Here is a 21,493-nt window from a genome sequence, read left to right on the forward strand (position 1 = left end):
AATACCTTGCCTTATTTGACTTACTGTGCTACCCCGCTGGGCATTGTGGCCAATAGCTTGGTAAGCTGAGAAGCCTACTTGTGGCTTAGTGGTAAAGCCTAGGCTTTATAGTTCTTCAGTGGCATGTCAAACATTTTATGTTTCCTTTCAAGGATAAGACCTTGTTTGGACTTGGTCTGACAGAATCATCCTCTGACTTTACGGGAAGGTTTTTCTCCCATACGTCAAGAGAGTAAGACTAAAGGAGAGTTTTCCTTTTTTGTCTTTCTGCAGGATCAGTCATGTCTTTTGGAAGACCACCAATCTTGGTCCAATATAAGATTTCCTCTTAGTTCCAGTCCCAGTCTGGGAACAGGATTCAGGTATTTACCTGAAGTTTTTTGAAGGTTTTGACCTTCAAATAAGTATCCTTTCTCCTTTGGTTCAAGAGAGCCTGTTCATAATGAACATAGACCTGAAGGATGTGTATTTATTGCTCCCATGTTTAAGGATCTTTTCCAGTTTGAGTCTCATCATCCTAGAAAGACTTTTGGTTCTTGGGGTATGGCAGGGGGGTGCCTTTCTGAAATATATATGCATATATTTTTTTTGGAGGACCTTAATAGGTTCTCTATCTAAGAGAAGATTTGATCAGAGGTCAGCTAATCAAGGATTTATTCCTTTTCCTCTCTCGGCTGTCTTTGGTCAGGCCAACAGCAAGCTCTAATGGTCCTGTTGATAGCTTAACCATCTTGCAACCATAGGGTTGAGATTTTGAATCTAGCTGCAGTTGATTTTCCCTTGACTTTTTAATGACGCTATGTTTGGAGGGAATTGGTCTGATGGTTTCCATGGACATCATTCCCTTTTTGCTTTTTTCCATACAATGGAGATCTTTCGGATCTGTCTCAGAAGATCTAGATCAATCATCAAGAGATTTTCTCCCGTGGGTTTTTTTCAGGAGTATCTGTCTCAGGGTGCGTGCTTCTGGAGACAATCCTGGGTGATGTAACCACGGACGCCAGCCTACTGGGCTTGGAAGCAGTCTGGGACTTATTTAAGGCATGGAAGTGTCTGCCTTCCTCTAACATCTTGGAGTTGAAAGAGATTCACATTGTTCTGAGGGCTTGGCCTCAGTTTTCCTTAACTAGGTTCCAGTCAAACTAGGTCACATCAGTGGCCGTGCTGTCTAAGGCACTGAATTAAACCTATAGTCTCCTTGGAGGCGTGGGCTCGGATCCCACTACTCCAGAATCCAGTTAATCTATGTGGTGCATGGACATTATTTAATCCAGAGGAACTCGCAGTTCCTTAGTCATAGGAGGTGACTTGGATTGTCTGTGGGCGGAAGCTCACAATTGTTGTTTGTCATCCACTTTCCAGGGTGGACAACTGGGAATCGGATTTCTGAACAGACAGATATTTTATCCGGGGAATGGGACTCTCTATCCAGAGGTGTTCTCCGGGTAAACCCTTACATGGGGGGTTTCCAGAATTGGCTTTTGAGGGCGTTTCGGCAGAACACCAAGCTTCCAAAATACTTTTCAAGATCTAGTGATCCACAGACCGTTCTGTTAGAGGTTCTGGTTGTTTCCTGGGATTTCAATCTGGCATTCCTGTTTCCTCCGTTAGCTTCATTCTACGAGTTATTGCTTGTGTCAAACAGGTGAAAGCATCAGTAATTTTGATAACTTCTGCGTGGTCTCGCAGGATTGGGTATGCAGACCTACTGGAGATATGGTCTCGCTCTCCTTGGAAATTTCCTCTGTGGAAGGACCTTCTAATCCAGGGTCTTTTCCTTCACCCAAATATCATTTCTTGGAAGCTGACTGCTTGGAGATTGGACGCTTAGTTTGGTTTAAGCGTGGGTTTTCTGAGTCGGTCATTGAGACCATTTTTCTCTCTTGTAGCCTGTTTCTTGAAACATTTACCATAAGATATGGTGTAAATTTCCTTATGGTGGGAATCTGTAGGCTACTCTAGGAGTAGGGTCAGGATTCTTAGGATTTTGCCCTTTCTACAGGAAGATCTGGAGTTTTGTCAGTCAGTTATTTGAAGGGTCTGATTTCTGCATTATCTTTTCTTACTGCATACGCATCTGGCGGACGTGCCAGATGTGCAAAATTTTTTCAGGCCTTGGTCAGAATCAGGCCTGTGTTTAAGTCTGTTGCTACTCCTGGGAGCCTTAACTTTTGTTCTTAAAGTTTCGAAGAAAGCTCCATTTGAGCCATTGCATTCCATAGATATTTAGTTGTTATCTTGGAAGGTATTGTTTCTTATTAACATCTCTTCTGCTCGGAGAGCTTTGCAGGGTGATTCGCCTTATCTTATTTTTCATGCCGATGAGGCGGTTCTTTGTACTAAGGTTCCTTTCTAAAGTATTTTTGGATAGAAATTTTAATCAGGAAATAGTTGTTCCTTCTCTTTGTCGTAGTTCTTCTTTTCTAAAGAACTATTGTTGCACAATTTGGTGGTTTGCTTTACGATTTTATTTACAGGCGACTAAGGATTTTTACCAGTCTTCTGCCCTGTTTGTTTGTTTCTCTGGGAAACGTAAGGGTCAGAAAGCTTCTGTTACTTCTGCTTCCTTCTGGTTGAGAAGTATAATTGGTTTTGCTTAGGAGACTGCTGTGCAGCAGTCTCCTGAGAGAATTACAGCTCATTCCACTAGGGCTGTCTCTTCCTCTTGGGTTTTCAAAAATGAAGCTTCTGTGGAATGGATTTGCAAGGCTCCAACTTGGTCTTCTCTGCATTCCATGTCAACATTTTACAAATTGGATTCTTTTGCCTCGGCTGAGGTTCTTTTGGAAGAAAGGTTCTTCAAGCAGTTGGTGCCTTCTGTTTAGGTTACCTGGCTTGTCCCTCCATAATCATCAGTGACCTCTAGCTTGGGTATTGATTCCCAACAGTAATTGATGATTCCGTGGACTCACCGTGTCTTAAGAAAGAAAACAAAATTTATGCTTACCTGATAAATGTATTTATTTCTAGACATGTGCTGACTCCTGGGTAACATTCAGATAAGAGGCGGCCTTCAAGGGCTTAGAAATTAGCATATGAGCCTACCTAGGTTTAGCTCTCAGTCTCAACTAAGAATACCAAGAGAACAAAGCAAATTTGATGATAAAAGTATTTTAGAATGTTGTTTAACTATCTGAAATATTTACTAGACTGTCCCTTTAATATTAACTGTGAATACATTATTTTAGGAATTTGTTTTGTATTTACATAATTCTTTTCAGTAACACTTTCTTTTCTAGTACCTTAATATAGTGTTTAGCTTGCTTTGTTATTCTGATCTGTTCTAACTTTATAACATCAGCGAGATATTTTAGTTTAGACAACTATGGAGAATTTAGAGAAACACAGAAAATACATTGCTATTTTTTAATATTCTGTAAAGTTAATTCTTTGGTACTATGATAAATGTACATTTTCATGAAGTCAACAACTTTAAGTAGTGTGTTTTGATATCTAGTATCAATTGTGCTTTTCGATTAAATTTTCTCTTTACAGTTCCTAATCTAATTATTTTTGTAAACCCATTTTACATTATGCTTTAAGTTCGGTATGTTTAATAATCATGATTGTGATGTATTCATTGACTAAAGTTAATATAAATACAGTATCTCACAAAACTGAGTACGCCCCTCACAGTTTTGTAAATATTTTATTATATCTTTTCATGTGACAACACTGAAGAAATAACACTTTGCTACAATGTAAAGTAGTATGTGTACAGCCTGTATAACAGTGTAAATTTGCTGTACCCTCAAAATAACTTGCATAGTCATTAATGTCTAAACAGTGGCAACAAAAGTGAGTACACCACTAAGTGGAAATGTCCAAACAGGGCCCAATTAGCCATTTTCCTTCCCCGGTGTCATGTGACTCGGCATTACAAGGTCTCAGGTGTGAATGGGGAGCAGGTGTGTTAAATTTGCTGTTATCGCTCTCACACACTCTCATACTGGTTACTGGAAGTTTAACATGGCACCTCATGGCAAAGAACTCTCTGAGGATCTGAAAAAAAGAATTGTTGCTCTACATAAAGATGGCCTAGGCTATAAGAAAATTGCCAAAACCCTGAAACTGAGCTGCAAAACGGTGGGCAAGACCATACAGCGGTTTAATAGGACAGGTTCTACTCAGAACAGGCTTCGCCATGGTCAACCAAAGAAGTTAAGTGCACATACTCAGTGTCATTCTAAGAGGTTGTCTTTGGGAAATATACGTATGAGTGCTGCCAGCATTTAGGTTGAAGGGGTGGGGGGATCAGCCTGTCAGTGCTCAGACCATAGGCTGCACACTGCATCACTGCGTCCCAGAAGGATGCCTCTTCTAATGATGATGCACAAGAAAGCCCGCAAACAGTTTGCTGAAGACAAGCAGACTAAGGATATGGATCACTGGAACCATGTCCTGTGGTCCGATGAGACCAAGATAAACTTATTTGATTCAGATGGTGTCAAGCGTGTGGCAGCAACCAGGTGAGGAGTACAAAGACAAGTGTGTCTTGCCTACAGTGAGTCAAGCATGGTGGTGGGCGTGTCATGGTCTGGGCCTGCATGAGTTCTATCGGCACTGGGGAGCTACAGTTCATTGAGGGAACCATGAATGCCAACATGTATTGTGACATGCTAAGGAAAGAGCATGATCCCCTCCCTATGGAGACTGGGCAGCAGGGCAGTATTCCAACATGATAACGACCCAAAACACACCTCCAAGACGACCACTGCCTTGCTAAAGTAGCTGAGGGTAAAGGTTATGGACTGGCCAAGCATGTCTCCAGTCCTAAACCCTATTGAGCATCTGTGGGGCATCCTCAAGCCGAAGGTGGGGGAGTGCAAGGTCTGTGATGTCATCATGGAGGAGGCATCCTGTGAAGCTCTAGTGAACTCCATGCCCAAGAGGGTTAAGGCAGTGCTGGAAAATAATGGTGGCCACACAAAATATTGACACTTTGGCCCAATTTGGACATTTCCACTTAGGGGTGTACTCACGTTTATTGCCAACGGTTTAGATATTAATGGCTGTGTGATGAGTTACTTTGAGAGGACAGCAAATTTACACTGTTATACAGGCTGTACACTCACTACTTTACATTGTAGCAAAGTGTTATTTCTTAAGTGTTGTCAAATGAAAAGATATTGTAAAATATTTACAAAAATGTCTCATCTTCTACAGCTTCAGGAGATGGGCTTACCAGCTGTATCATACTTGTTGACTCCCCAGGAGACCAGTTAACCGGATTCTTATTACCTTGTTATTTTGACATATGGTTTTGATTGTTTAAACTTGATAGGAATGTAATGTGATCCATCTTCCTCCCCCCGCTTCCCTCCACACACTCCATCCCCTCCACCCCACCCTGTTTCCCCCGTCCACTCAGAAAAGTAAAAAATGCCAGAGTGGGTACTATCCACATACTGGGAATCTCCAAATTGCATATATCACATGATGTAAGTACCTGATTACAACACTGCTTCTGTGTAAACTGAACTGTTACAAATTCATGTGTAATGTCTTATTCTTCATTGTGGGGTGTACCTACTTGGGTTCTCAAATAAAGATATTTAAAAAAATATTTACAAAAATGTGAAGGGTGTACTCACTTTTGTGAGATACTGTAGATGCTGTATGTTTATTAATCTTGATTTTTAATGCATAGCTAATTTTTGTCCCCAGAAACATCTGAAACAGAGATAACTACTACTGAAATCATTAAGAGGAGGGATGTTGGACCTTATGGAATAAGAGCTGAATACTGTATAAGGAAAATAATTTGCCCTATTGGTGTTCCTGAGGCACCTAAAGGTAGGAATTTAAAAATATTGCAACAAAATCAATACTTTAGATATAATTTAAAATGAAAAAAATCATCATAGCTCTAAAAAGCTGGACATCTCTATGTAAAAAAGGAATATAATTTACCTCACAACTTCCTCAGCTCACCAGAGTGAGTGCTGTGTTAAGTTATCTTTCAGTTACTGCAGGTAAAAAAAAAGGCAGGAGGAAATGAACAGCAGCCTATCGGCATCAGCAGTGCTGAGGTCATGAACTGTTTTACTGTGATCTCATGAGATTTCATAGTAAACTAACTTAAACTGAATAAGGAAATATGAGTGTGCATGAGGTACGCTCTCTTGCAGGTCCCGGGACAGGCATACTGATTTGCTGCTTAAAGTCCTTTACAATGGGGTGTGAATACTTAGGACATTTTCAGGTAAAATATCTTGGCAAAGAGCACCACAGCATAGCTGTATATATAGCCACTCCCTTCCCCTCCACCCTCAGTCATTCTCTTTGCCTGTGTTATACTAGGAAGAGGTAAAGTGAGGTGTTAGTTTTATTTTCTTCAATTAAAAAGTTTTTTTATTTTTTTTTAGGTAAATCATTTTTATTGGTGTTTTAAACAAACGAACCAAACAATACAGAAAACACTACAATAACGTGTCTGTTGCAGCATTTTTGTTTCAGTAAAAGAAATTGTCAAAAGTTTGTTTTTAGTCCTTTTGGAGTTGAGGTCCTCCCATTGCCATCCAAGAAATTAAAAGTAAGCTAAGAGGAAAAAATAATACAGTATAAAGCAAAACATTTCCTTCTATCTTGCCACAATGGTTTGTCTCAGGTCCGAGCCATAAACACAGGTTTGGCGGAGTCCCAAAGGAATTTAATGTCTAAAAAAGTGTCAAGTCTTTGGGTTTTGAAGAAGCCGTATTCTTCTAGTACTAATGTGTCGTCAGTGTGGGCTAATATTTCCTTCCATGTGGGGGCTGCTGAGCTCTTCCACTTTCTAGCAATTAGTGTTTTAGCCGAATTGATGATGAATTGCAATAGTCGCTGGCGTAAATAGTCTACTTTCCTAGGCAATAGATTCAGTATTGCTATGGTAGGAGTGAGTTGAAAGGGGGAGTTAAGAATAATTTGTATCAGGGATTCTACGTGAAGCCAAAAGGGGTGTATAACGGGACAGTCCCACCACATGTGTAGCATTGTTCCTTTTTGCTCACAACCCCTCCAGCATTTGTCTGAGGTGGTGGGGTATATACTTTTTAACCTAGTGGGTGTCAGGTACCATCTTGATAAAACTCTATAATTCAGTTCTATCATCTTTGTTGAGGTAGATGATATTTTGGTGTAGCGGAAGATGTGTTTCCATGTCTGCCTGTCTAATTCAGTTTTCAGTTCTAAATGCCATTTGTTCGTAAAAGTCGGTAAGTCTGTTGTGTGTTGAGCCTGTAAGAGGGACTTGGCTAGTGATAGAGGGTGTCTAAGGGTATTATGAGTCATGCAGCTTGTTTCAAAGGGTGTTAATGGTCTAGTCCAGTCCGGACTGTGTTCAGATGTGTCCAGTAGGTGTGTTAGTTGTTTGTGTTTAAGCCAACTAGAAAATGCCCCGTTCAGGTATTGTTGTAGGTCTTGGCGCGATTTCACTCTTTTGCTCGTCAACAGTTTATGTAGAGGGATAAAAGTTTTTTATTTTAAATGGTACCGATGAGTACTATTTTCCTCAGGGAGTTATGGAAGAAGATTTCTGCCCTGAGGTTGATGATCTTAGCAGTTGTAACTAAGATACACATTGGTCCCTACAAGACTTCTGAAGGTAACACATGAGACATCTTCAGTGTGGAGACCGGTTTCATGCTACAAGCAGCATTAAGGTATGTGCAGCCTTTTATTTCTGAAGAGACTTGATATATCAGATCTGGCTGACATTTATTTCCCTGTATGGGAATGGGGTAAGCAGTAGACCTGTTACACAGAAGGGTGTTACTGGAGTCCCTTGTTTTTATTTTTTCTGAGCTGACATAAGGGCATGATATGACACTCTGGGAGAGGCATAAAGGCAGTAAATCGATAAAGCAGTTAAACGATTAAGCTATTTTTTATTATATATCCAGCATGTTTTGCTGGGATGTTTTTGGGGTGTGTTTTTGTGTTCCACTTAGCTGTGTGAAAAACCGCTTCTCCATGCGGTTGTGTTTGGGCCTACTCTGACATCGTCCATAAGGGGCGGGGCTTGTTTTTGCGCGCTCAGATGCGCACTTCCTTCTGACAGAGAAGCAGCAAGCAGTAACTCCAGTTGCTCCTGGATAGTAGTCTCTGGCCTGGAGTGTTGGCTATTTATTGCGAAGTACCCTGGGGGCAGGTAGGCTCCACAGCAGTGCTGTGGCGAGGTGCAGAGGGTATTTTCTCTTGTTAAGTGTATCCAGTCCACGGATTATCCATTACTTGTGGGATATTCTCCTTCCCAACAGGAAGTTGCAAGAGGATCACCCACAGCAGAGCTGATATATAGCTCCTCCCCTCACTGCCATATCCAGTCATTCTCTTGCAACTCTCAACAAAGATGGACGTAGTAAGAGGAGAGTGGTGTATTATAGTTAGTTTTTTAACTTCAATCAAAAGTTTGATATTTTTAAATGGTACCGGAGTGTACTGTTTCATCTCAGGCAGCATTAGAAGAAGAATCTGCCTGTGATTTCTATGATCTTAGCAGAAGTAACTAAGATCCACTGACGTTCTCACATATTCTGAGGAGTGAGGTAACTTCAGAGGGGGAATGGCGTGCAGGTTTTCCTGCAATAAGGTATGTGCAGTTAACATATTTCTAGGGATGGAATTTGCTAGAAAAATGCTGCTGATACCGGATTCATGTAAGTTAAGCCTTAAATGCAGTGATAGCGACTGGTATCAGGCTTATTAACAGAGATACATACTCTTATAAAAGTGTAATATAAAACGTTTGCTGGCATGTTAATCGTTTTTATATATGTTTGGTGACAAAACTTATTGGGGCCTAGTTGTTTTTTCCACATGGCTGGCTTGATTTTTGCCTAGAAACAGTTTCCTGAGGCTTTCCACTGTTGTAATATAAGTGGGAGGGGCCTAGCTAGAATTACAGACTGAGACACTCAGCTTCCTTCTGCATGATACAGGACATCTCTGAAGGGCTCAAAAGGCTTCAAAAGTCGTGTTTGAGGAGGGTAACAACCACAGTAGACTGTGGCAGTTGTTGTGACTGTTTAAAAACGTTTTTCATTTATTTTTCCGTTTTTGGTATTAAGGGGTTAATCATCCATTTGCAAGTGGGTGCAATGCTCTGCTGACTTGTTACATACACTGTAAAAATTTCGTTAGCGTAACTGCCTTTTTTCACTGTTATTTAAAATTTTGTCAAAATTTGTTTCTCTTAAAGGCACAGTAACGTTTTTTATATTGCTTGTTAACTTGCTTTTAAGTGTTTTCCAAGCTTGCTAGTCTCATTGCTAGTCTGTACAAACATGTCTGAAACAGAGGATACTTGTTCATTATGTTTAAAAGCCATGGTGGAGCCCCATTGGAGAATGTGTACTAAATGTATTGATTTCACCTTAAACAGTAAAGATCAGTCTTTATCTATAAAATAATTGTCACCAGAGGGGTCTGTCGAGGGGGAAGTTATGCCGACTAACTCTCCCCACGTGTCGGACTCTTCGCCTCCCGCTCAAGGGACGCACGCTAATATGGCGCCAAGTACATCAGGGACGCCCATAGCGATTACTTTGCAGGACATGGCTGCAATCATGAATAATACCCTGTCAGAGGTATTATCCAGATTGCCTGAATTGAGAGGCAAGCGCGATAGCTCTGGGGTTAGACGAGATACAGAGCGCGTAGATGCTGTAAGAGCCATGTCTGATACTGCGTCACAATATGCAGAACCTGAGGACGGAGAGCTTCAGTCTGTGGGTGACGTCTCTGAATCGGGGAGACCTGATTCAGAGATTTCTAATTTTAAATTTAAGCTTGAGAACCTCCGTGTATTGCTTGGGGAGGTATTAGCTGCTCTGAATGACTGTGACACAATTGCAGTGCCAGAGAAATTGTGTAGGCTGGATAAATACTATGCAGTGCCGGTGAGTACTGATGTTTTTCCAATACCTAAAAGGCTTACAGAAATTATTAGTAAGGAGTGGGATAGGCCCGGTGTGCCCTTTTCCCCACCTCCTATATTTAGAAAAATGTTTCCAATAGATGCCACTACACGGGACCTATGGCAGACAGTCCCTAAGGTGGAGGGAGCAGTTTCTACTTTAGCAAAGCGTACCACTATCCCGGTTGAGGACAGTTGTGCTTTTTCAGATCCAATGGATAAAAAATTAGAGGGTTACCTTAAGAAAAAGTTTATTCAACAAGGTTTTATTTTACAGCCCCTTGCCCCTGGAAGAGGCCATCCATACAGCTCCATTGACTGAAATTGTTGACAAGCTTAGAACTCTTAAGCTAGCTAACTCATTTGTTTCTGATGCCATTGTTCATTTGACTAAACTAACGGCTAAGAATTCCGGATTCGCCATCCAGGCGCGTAGGGCGCTATGGCTCAAATCCTGGTCAGCTGATGTGACTTCAAAGTCTAAATTACTCAACATTCCTTTCAAGGGGCAGACCTTATTCGGGCCTGGTTTGAAAGAAATTATTGCTGACATTACTGGAGGTAAGGGTCATACCCTTCCTCAGGACAGGGCCAAATCAAAGGCCAAACAGTCTAATTTTCGTGCCTTTCAAAATTTCAAGGCAGGTGCAGCATCAACTTCCTCTGCTTCAAAATAAGAGGGAACTTTTGCTCAATCCAAGCAGGCCTGGAAACCTAACCAGTCCTGGAACAAGGGCAAGCAGGCCAGAAAGCCTGCTGCTGCCTCTAAGACAGCATGAAGGAGCGGCCCCCTATCCGACAATGGATCTAGTAGGGGGCAGACTCTCTCTCTTCGCCCAGGCTTTGGCAAGAGATGTTCAGGATCCCTGGGCGTTGGAAATCATATCTCAGGGATATCTTCTGGACTTCAAAGCTTCTCCTCCACAAGGGAGATTTCACCTTTCAAGATTATCTGCAAACCAGATAAAGAAAGAGGCATTCCTCAGTTGCGTACAAGATCTCTTTGTAATGGGAGGGATCCATCCAGTTCCGCGGACGGAACAAGGACAGGGGTTTTATTCAAATCTGTGGTTCCCAAAAAAGAGGGAACCTTCAGACCAATTTTGGATTTAAAGATCCTAAACAAATTCCTCAGAGTTCCGTCATTCAAGATGGAAACTATTCGAACCATTTTACCCATGATCCAAGAGGGTCAGTACATGACCACAGTGGACTTAAAGGATGCCTACCTTCACATTCCGATTCACAAGAATCATCAGTTCCTGAGGTTTGCCTTTCTAGACAGGCATTACCAATTTGTAGCTCTTCCATTCGGGTTGGCTACAGCCCCAAGAATTTTTACAAAGGTTCTGGGCTCACTTCTGGCGGTCCTGAGACCGCGAGGCATAGCGGTGGCTCCTTACCTGGACGACATCCTGATACAGGCGTCAAGCTTTCAAATTGCCAAATCTCATACAGAGATAGTTCTGGCATTCCTGAGGTCGCATGGGTGGAAAGTGAACGAAGAAAAGAGTTCTCTATCTCCTCTCACAAGGGTTTCCTTCCTAGGGACTCTAATAGATTCTATAGAAATGAAAATTTACCTGACGGAGTCCAGGTTATCAAAACTTCTAAATGCTTGCCGTGTTCTTCACTCCATTCCGCGCCCCACGATGGCTCAGTGCATGGAAGTAATCGGCTTAATGGTAGCGGCGATGGACATAGTGCCATTTGCGCGCCTGCATCTCAGACCGCTGCAATTATGCATGCTCAGTCAGTGGAATGGGGATTACACAGATTTGTCCCCTCTACTAAATCTGGATCAGGAAACCAGAGATTCTCTTCTCTGGTGGTTATCTCGGGTCCATCTGTCCAAGGGTATGACCTTTCGCAGACCAGATTGGACAATTGTAACAACAGATGCCAACCTTCTAGGTTGGGGTGCAGTCTGGAACTCCCTGAAGGCTCAGGGTTCATGGACTCAGGAGGAGAAACTCCTCCCAATAAATATTCTGGAGTTAAGAGCAATATTCAATGCTCTTCTAGCTTGGCCTCAGTTAGCAACACTGAGGTTCATCAGATTTCAGTCGGACAACATCACGACTGTGGCTTACATCAACCATCAAGGGGGAACCAGGAGTTCCCTAGCGATGTCAGAAGTCTCCAAGATAATTCGCTGGGCAGAGACTCACTCTTGCCACCTGTCAGCGATCCATATCCCAGGTGTAGAGAACTGGGAGGCGGATTTTCTAAGTCGTCAGACTTTTCATCTGAGGGAGTGGGAACTCCATCCGGAGGTGTTTGCTCAATTGGTTCTCCGTTGGGGCAAACCAGAATTAGATCTTATGGCGTCTCGCCAGAATGCCAAGCTTCCTTGTTACGGATCCAGGTCCAGGGACCCAGAAGCGGCACTGATAGATGCTCTAGCAGCGCCTTGGTTCTTCAACCTGGCTTATGTGTTTCCACCATTTCCTCTGCTCCCTCGGCTGATTTCTGCTCTGTCTATTCTTTTACACAAGCGTCTGGCAGAAGTTCCAGACGTTCAGGCATTTTGTCAGGCTTTAGTTAGAATTAAGCCTGTGTTTAAACCTGTTGCTCCTCCATGGAGCTTAAACTTGGTTCTTAAAGTTCTTCAGGGGGTTCCGTTTGAACCCCTTCATTCTATTGATATCAAACTTCTATCATGGAAAGTTCTTTTTCTGATGGCTATTTCCTCGGCTCGAAGAGTCTCGGAGTTATCTGCCTTACATTGTGATTCTCCTTATCTGATCTTTCATTCAGATAAAGTTGTTCTGCGTACAAAACCTAGGTTTTTACCTAAGGTGGTTTCTAACAAGAATATCAATCAAGAGATTGTTGTTCCATCATTATGTCCTAATCCTTCTTCAAAGAAGGAACGTCTTTTGCATAATCTAGACGTAGTCCGTGCCTTGAAGTTTTACTTACAGGCTACTAAAGATTTTCGTCAAACATCTAACCTGTTTGTTGTTTTCTCTGGACAGAGGAGAGGTCAAAAGGCCTCGGCAACCTCTCTTTCTTTTTGGCTTAGGAGTATAATCCGTTTAGCCTATGAGACTGCTGGACAGCAGCCTCCTGAAAGGATTACAGCTCATTCTACTAGAGCTGTGGCTTTCACCTGGGCCTTTAAAAATGAGGCCTCTGTTGAACAGATTTGCAAGGCTACGACTTGGTCTTCGCTTCATACTTTTTCCAAATTTTACAAATTTTATACTTTTGCTTCTTCGGAGGCTGTTTTTGGGAGAAAGGTGCTACAGGCAGTGGTTCCTTCTGTTTAAGTTCCTGCCTTGTCCCTCCCATCATCCGTGTACTTTAGCTTTGGTTTTGGTATCCCACAAGTAATGGATGATCCGTGGACTGGATACACTTAACACAAGAACATAATTTATGCTTACCTGATAAATTTATTTCTCTTGTAGTGTATCCAGTCCACGGCCCGCCCTGTCCTTTTCAGGCAGGTCTAAATATTAATTAAACTATAGTCACCACTGCACCCTATGGTGTCTCCTTTCTAGGCTTGTTTCGGTCGAATGACTGGATATGGCAGTGAGGGAAGGAGCTAACTATAATACACCACTCTCCTCTTACTACGTCCATCTTTGTTGAGAGTTGCAAGAGAATGACTGGATATGGCAGTGAGGGGAGGAGCTATATAGCAGCTCTGCTGTGGGTGATCCTCTTGCAACTTCCTGTTGGGAAGGAGAATATCCCACAAGTAATGGATGATCCATGGACTGGATACACTACAAGAGAAATAAATTTATCAGGTAAGCATAAATTATGTTTTTGTGTAAACTGATATATTTTTCACTTTAGAGCCTTATTTATCACCTTAGTCATAGGGTGCAATAATTTTTGGATATACCAATAAGTTTGTTAATTTTGGTAACAAATTAACGTTATTTAAGCAGTTTTGGAAAAATTGTTCACTTTTTCTTTCTTAAAGGTGAACATTTTTCAAAGATTTATTTAAAGCAATAAATAAAGTGTTTAAACGACTTTTGTTGCTATTATTAGTCTGCTCAACATGTCTGACATTGAGGAATCTCATTGTTCTATGTGTTTAGAAGCTATTGTGGAACCCCCTCTTATATTGTGTACCTCTTGTACTGAACGGGCCTTACATTGTAAAGACCATATTTTCGGCCAAGATAGTGTGCCTAAGGATGATTCTCAAGCTGAAGAGAATCAGGATATGCCATCCAATTCTCCCCAAGTGTCACAACCTTTAACGCGCACACAAGCGACACCAAGTACCTCTAGTGCGTCTAATTCCTTTACTCTGCACGAGATGGCTGCAGTTATGTCAACTACCCTTACAGAGGTATTATCTAAATTACCAGTGTTACAGGGTAAACGCAGTAGGTCAGGTATTAATGTGAAAACTGAATCCTCTGATGCTTTATTAGCTATTTCCGATGTACCCTCACAGTGTTCTGAGTTGGGGGTCAGGGAATTGCTGTATGAGGGAGAAATTTCAGACTCAGGGAATGTGTTACCTCAGACAGATTCAGACGTTATGTCCTTTAAATTTAAGCTTGAACACCTCCGCCTGTTGCTTTGGGAGGTTTTAACGACTCTGGATGATTGTGATCCTATAATGATTCCACCAGAGAAATTGTGTAAAATGGATAAATATTTAGAAGTGAAACAAAAAAAGAAAGGGCGCCTCCTAGTGTAGCCAGTATATATAAGGATAAATAGAATGAGATATAGATTTTGTACTCACATGTAGTGAAGGCAAAGATAATGCCTAGATAAGCAGTCTGGAAACTTATCAGTGTCCCAGTTGACTGTGCATTAGAATGCTAGGGCAGCTCCTCTTAGTAGATTTCCAAAATCATCTGAAAAGTAAGAAGATATACAGAGGGCGACTCCTAGTGTGGAATTAGTAAGCAGAGTGTGAACCCACCAGCTTTACCCTTCAGAGATATACTCACAAAGTATAGAGCACACTGTAGTGCTAATGAAGCAAGCTGGGTATATTAAAAGTGGCCCAGCGCACATACCACTCCGGTGAAAGATGGTCCAATGTATTCAGAAGGTTCAGATAAAAAATTCAGGAGACTCCAGATATATATAAAAAACACTTTATATAAAAATATAACAGTGTACAATAAAAATCAGTAGAATTCGCTACGCGTTTCTCAGAGCTACCACTCTGTTTCCTCAGGCAAGTTATACTGATCTAAAACTGAAGTCTCCTATTTATACATCCTCAAATAAATTAAAACATTGGTCACACCCAATTTACCAATTACTTATGCAAATGTTGCTATGGTGACCTTCACAATACAAACTGACTTTTCTTGATACCAGTATGTGAATATATAACTCATTGTATGCATAGATCTACTTTAACATATACAGCTAGTATCAAAACAAGTATATAGCAGATATTACAATATATCTCATAAACATTTCGGAAGAAAACATATATAGTATGCACAATAGTGTTTCAGCAAAAAAACAAATACAGCACTCATATAGTTGGTTCATTAAATTTTCAGCAATCTCTCTTTATGAAAGTGAATGCACTATTTATTTCTATTTTATATGGTTAATAACTTCTTTATTTCCTGAGGATTTCTTTCCTCCCCTTTGTTCATAGTAGAAAGTCTAATTTATTTATTAATTAAAAGCATTAGCTAGTTTGTTTATATCATATATAAAGCTGTCAGCTTGTGGGTGTGTGTCATTAGCCTATCTCACACTTCCATATGTGTGGGTAATGGCTAGTGGGCGTGTATCATTTATCGCCGGTCTTTAAATACAATTCCTCAACTTTCTTCCTAATATATTCTTACCCCTTTTGACATGATCTCCTACAATAAACTGTTTAAATGTTATCTGAATTGTTGTATTGTGCATATCATAAGCTGATTTTATGAAGGGCTATGTCTATTTGTTTAAAGCTCCCTCTCTGATTTCACAATGTCCAATGTGTAGGTGATAATCCGTGGGCGTGTAGCATAAACCAATCACGCGTCACTATGTGTGTGAATCCCAGCTTATAGGCGTGTGTTTTCTATCGTAAAAAAAAAAAAAAAAAAAAAAAAAAAAAAAATAAATCAACTATTGTCTATTTATTTTTTTGGGATATGAACTGCTTTGCTATTATGATATATTTATATATAACCCTATGGCTATGTTCGAGATAGCATCAGCCAATTTGTGTAGCCCTTTGGTATTACTGCTCTGTGAAAGCATATCCTATCCTCACAGTATTCGTCAATTTTTACTGAATCATAACATTCAAAATAATGCCAGTCTCGTAATCATTGCGCTTCAATCGAATAGATGCATATACTCATATATTTTTATATATTGGTAACCTGTATAATGTATATAAATAAAACTATATATATATAAAAAAATATGAATTATAGTCTTCCATTTTTTGTGTGTGCTTTCTGTGCCCTAGTGAATAAATTAATAAATTGTTCTATATGAAAAGACATGTGAAAAAACATATAGAGGAAAATTATGGTTACTATATGCTATAAATAGTGATAATTAGTGAATTCTATGTGTGACTAGTGTTAAGTACTCTAACTATATCTTATTTTATGTAAATAAATATATATAAATAGATGTGCTATTATAAAAACCTATGTGACTAGAGTAATAATATATAAATAATATAACTATAATAATATTATGTGTATGACCATGAATATATCAATTCCTATGTGACTCATATGATTAAATGTGTATAGTGTGACAATGTTAAGTGTTTATAATTAATATAATAAATACTCTATGTGTATGAATATAGACAAATTGTATGTTTATAGTATTCTAAATATACATATCTCCGTTAATGTGATTAAATGTGTTTTATAGTGATATGATGCTTGAATGATTGTAAGATGGATAGTAAATACTGAATATATTTTCAAGATGAAACATTACTGGTATATTAAGATATTTACTGGGTGGTGACCTCAGGTGATCTATACTTACATTCCTTCTAAATAATATATATCAATATCAATGAGGATATGATCCATTATATACACATTAATATTAAGTGCACTACTAATGTGAGAGAACAGATATGAAGCTTGTATAACAGAACCCTTAAATTAAAAGATAGAATGAACTGAATGTTTGTACTGGATTGATCTAAAAGGCTGCTGTATCAATTACTTCATTGAGGCCTTCTGGATGTAAAGATGAAAATCTATAGATCCAGAAGGTCTCCCTTTGACGAAGTTTAATCATTCTATTTTGGGAATTACTAGCAGTCACTACCTCGAGTGGGGTTATCTTCATAAGGCATTTGTTAGTGCCATGTGATGCTGTATGATGTCTAGAAGTACTGTATTTATCTAATCCTTTCACAATGCATCTGAGATGTTCAGACCATCTCTGTCTTATCATCCTGCAGGTGCGGCCTATATAATGTAGGCCACAGATGCAGGTGATACAATAGACCACATAAGTAGAACTGCATGTTATTTTTTGTGTTAATGTAAAAGTTTCCCCTGTGTTATTTACTTTGATACTCTTTTGTCCATTGATGGTATATTTACACATACTGCATCTATTTTTGTGACATCTGAAAAAGCCTATTTTTGCACCTTGAGTGCTATCTTGTATGTTTCCTCTATTGAATGGTGCATTTGTTTCCCTTTTGCACATCACTATCTTACTAGGTGCAAGTTTTTCCTTTATTGTTGGGGCTCTCCTAAAAGTGCATATTGGTTTCTCCCCTAAAATGGATCGCAGAACAGGGTCTTTCTTTAATAGTGTCCAATGTTTAGATAAGATCTTTCTAATCTCCCTATGGTTGTCGTTATATCTCGTAATGAATGTTGATTCATATCCTGAATCAAATGTAGATTCTTTCTTCTTTTTACTAGTGAATAATTCATGCCTATTTTGGGCACGTGCCCTATGGTAACTATGTTCAATGAGAGATGCAGGGTAATGTTTTTCTTTAAAACGATCTATGAGGGTCTGGCTTTGGATATCAAATGTATTGATATCTGTACAATTTCTTCGAATTCTTCGAAACTGACTGTATGGTATGTTTATTTTCCAACTGGAGTAATGGTTACTGTGATAGTCTAGTAAATTGTTGCTATCGACTGTTTTGAAAAAAGTGCATGATTCCACCTTATCATCTATGCCCCACATTAGGGAAACATCCAAAAAATCAATTTTATCTATTTGTACGTTCCATGTGAACTTAATCCCCATATTATTCATATTTAATTCATTCTGAAAGGCTGTCAGAGAATCCAATGGACCCTTCCATAAAAAAAGCAGATCATCTATATAACGGCCATAGAAGACCAGATTTTGCTCCCAGTTAGAATCATAGATGTAAATTGATTCAAAATAACCCATGAATAGGTTTGCGAAACTGGGAGCAAATCTGGTCCCCATGGCCGTCCCTTTAATTTGTATATAAAAGTTATCTAAAAACTGAAAATAATTATGGGTCAAAATAAAATTGATGAGTTCTAATATGTAATTTTTTTGAAGGTCCGACATATATATGTCTTCACTTAGAAAATAATCTATTGATTTTAACCCTATGTTATGTGCAATATTTGAATAAAGCGAAGTGACATCACAAGAGACCCAATACAAATTTTCTTCTTTTTTGATGTTAGAAAGTTTGATTAATAGATCAGTAGTGTCTCTAATGTAGGACCTCAGTTGTGATACATATTTTTGAAGATAAAAATCAATATAAGAAGATAGATTGTCAGTGATACTATTCATTCCTGCAATGATAGGCCTACCGGGTGGGTTATTTAGTTGTTTATGTATTTTGGGTAGGTGATAATAATAAGGTATGTTCGGACTTTTGGGAATCAAATATGTTTTTTCTTTTTTATTCAAAATGCCATTTGTATGTCCAAAATTAATCAATGTTATTAACTCTTTTGAAAAGTTGTCTGTGGGATCTTTTTCTAATTTATTATAATATTCTTTGTCAAGAACTATTCTGTATGCTTCATTGATATAATCCAGGTAGTTTTGGATCACTATCCCCCCGCCTTTGTCCGCCTGGCGGATGACTATGTTCTTATCTCTAGTAAGTTCCAAAAGGGCTTTCTTTTCATTGGGCCAAATATTACTATGATTGCTGTTGCGGATGGGAAGTTTTTCCAAATCTTCTAACACTAGACTTTGAAAAATATCAAGATATGCTGTATCCTCTCCTTTTGGATTGAATGAAGATGGTGGTGCAAAATTTGTGTGAATCACTCCCTCAAAAAGTTGTTCTGATAGATCTTCAGGATCAACATATATTACTGTAGTATTCCTACATGTTGGCATGTTATCTGTGAGAATGGGGATACCTATATTTCTATTTGTTTGAAGTGATTTTTTTGCAAAATATCGTTGTAATGATAACTTTCTCGTGAATTTATTTAAATCCACATATATTTCAAACATCCTATGTGGATTTGAGGGGCAAAAACTTAAACCCTTACCCAAAATTCTTATTTGGTCATTAGTGAGAATTTTGTCGGATAGATTGAAAATACCTTTACTTAATTGCTGTAACTTTTCTTCCTGGGAGGCAATTCCCCTTCCCCTCCGTCCCCGTTTGTGTGTGTTCTTTTGGTTTTTCCTGGTTGTTGATAAGGTGTATTTTGCCCTTCCCTTCTCCATAGAGGTGCTAGGGGAATACGTTCCTCTAAAAAAGGAGGGGGATTCTGTGGTAATGGTGAATTGTGTGTCTGTAAATTATCCCTATTGTTAATGTGTTGATCTTCATATGTCCTATTATTGTTATTGGCGTTTACTCCATGGGTCCTTGGTGTTTCTGCTACATAATCCCTAGCTTGGTGTGTTCTATTATGATGTTGATTATCTCTATAATCCGATGAATGATTATCTCTATATTGATTATAAGTGGGTTTATATGTAGAATAGTGATGTGGCTGCTCTCTATAATGAGAGCTAGTGTTCTGTCTATTTTTATCTTGTTGGTCTCTTTGGTCTCTTTGATTGAAGTGTTGTCTATCATATTGTGTGTAATTTTGATCATTAAGTGGTGTGAACCTATTTGAAATGGGTATCTGATAAGGTTGTTGTTCTCTATGTTCTCTAAAATCTGTGTATGCCGTGTTAGTTTTATTATTTTTTTGTTGTTGAGACTGGGTATTAGAATAATGTCTATTTCCCATGTATTGGGGTCTATTAGAATAGTTTTGGTTTCTAAATCTATTTCTATTGTGATGTGTCACTTTAGTCCAAGTAGATTCATCTGGTTCTTTGTTCTACATTTGATTCAGGATATGAATCAACATTCATTACGAGATATAACGACAACCATAGGGAGATTAGAAAGATCTTATCTAAACATTGGACACTATTAAAGAAAGACCCTGTTCTGCGATCCATTTTAGGGGAGAAACCAATATGCACTTTTAGGAGAGCCCCAACAATAAAGGAAAAACTTGCACCTAGTAAGATAGTGATGTGCAAAAGGGAAACAAATGCACCATTCAATAGAGGAAACATACAAGATAGCACTCAAGGTGCAAAAATAGGCTTTTTCAGATGTCACAAAAATAGATGCAGTATGTGTAAATATACCATCAATGGACAAAAGAGTATCAAAGTAAATAACACAGGGGAAACTTTTACATTAACACAAAAAATAACATGCAGTTCTACTTATGTGGTCTATTGTATCACCTGCATCTGTGGCCTACATTATATAGGCCGCACCTGCAGGATGATAAGACAGAGATGGTCTGAACATCTCAGATGCATTGTGAAAGGATTAGATAAATACAGTACTTCTAGACATCATACAGCATCACATGGCACTAACAAATGCCTTATGAAGATAACCCCACTCGAGGTAGTGACTGCTAGTAATTCCCAAAATAGAATGATTAAACTTCGTCAAAGGGAGACCTTCTGGATCTATAGATTTTCATCTTTACATCCAGAAGGCCTCAATGAAGTAATTGATACAGCAGCCTTTTAGATCAATCCAGTACAAACATTCAGTTCATTCTATCTTTTAATTTAAGGGTTCTGTTATACAAGCTTCATATCTGTTCTCTCACATTAGTAGTGCACTTAATATTAATGTGTATATAATGGATCATATCCTCATTGATATTGATATATATTATTTAGAAGGAATGTAAGTATAGATCACCTGAGGTCACCACCCAGTAAATATCTTAATATACCAGTAATGTTTCATCTTGAAAATATATTCAGTATTTACTATCCATCTTACAATCATTCAAGCATCATATCACTATAAAACACATTTAATCACATTAATGGAGATATGTATATTTAGAATACTATAAACATACAATTTGTCTATATTCATACACATAGAGTATTTATTATATTAATTATAAACACTTAACATTGTCACACTATACACATTTAATCATATGAGTCACATAGGAATTGATATATTCATGGTCATACACATAATATTATTATAGTTATATTATTTATATATTATTACTCTAGTCACATAGGTTTTTATAATAGCACATCTATTTATATATATTTATTTACATAAAATAAGATATAGTTAGAGTACTTAACACTAGTCACACATAGAATTCACTAATTATCACTATTTATAGC

At 38.8% G+C, this 21,493-nt stretch overlaps 1 protein-coding gene across 1 annotated transcript in view; it reads left to right on the forward strand.

The window, feature by feature from the left end:
* BPTF (bromodomain PHD finger transcription factor) overlaps positions 1-21,493 on the forward strand; it is a 923,754-nt gene that overhangs the window by 575,548 nt on the left and 326,713 nt on the right. The window contains exon 15 of the mRNA XM_053721515.1: positions 5,668-5,796. Coding sequence (XP_053577490.1) covers positions 5,668-5,796 — 129 coding nt within the window. The remainder of the gene's footprint in view (positions 1-5,667; positions 5,797-21,493) is intronic.

Source organism: Bombina bombina, chromosome 1 (assembly GCF_027579735.1).
Source record: "Bombina bombina isolate aBomBom1 chromosome 1, aBomBom1.pri, whole genome shotgun sequence".
NCBI classification, from domain to species: domain Eukaryota; kingdom Metazoa; phylum Chordata; class Amphibia; order Anura; family Bombinatoridae; genus Bombina; species Bombina bombina.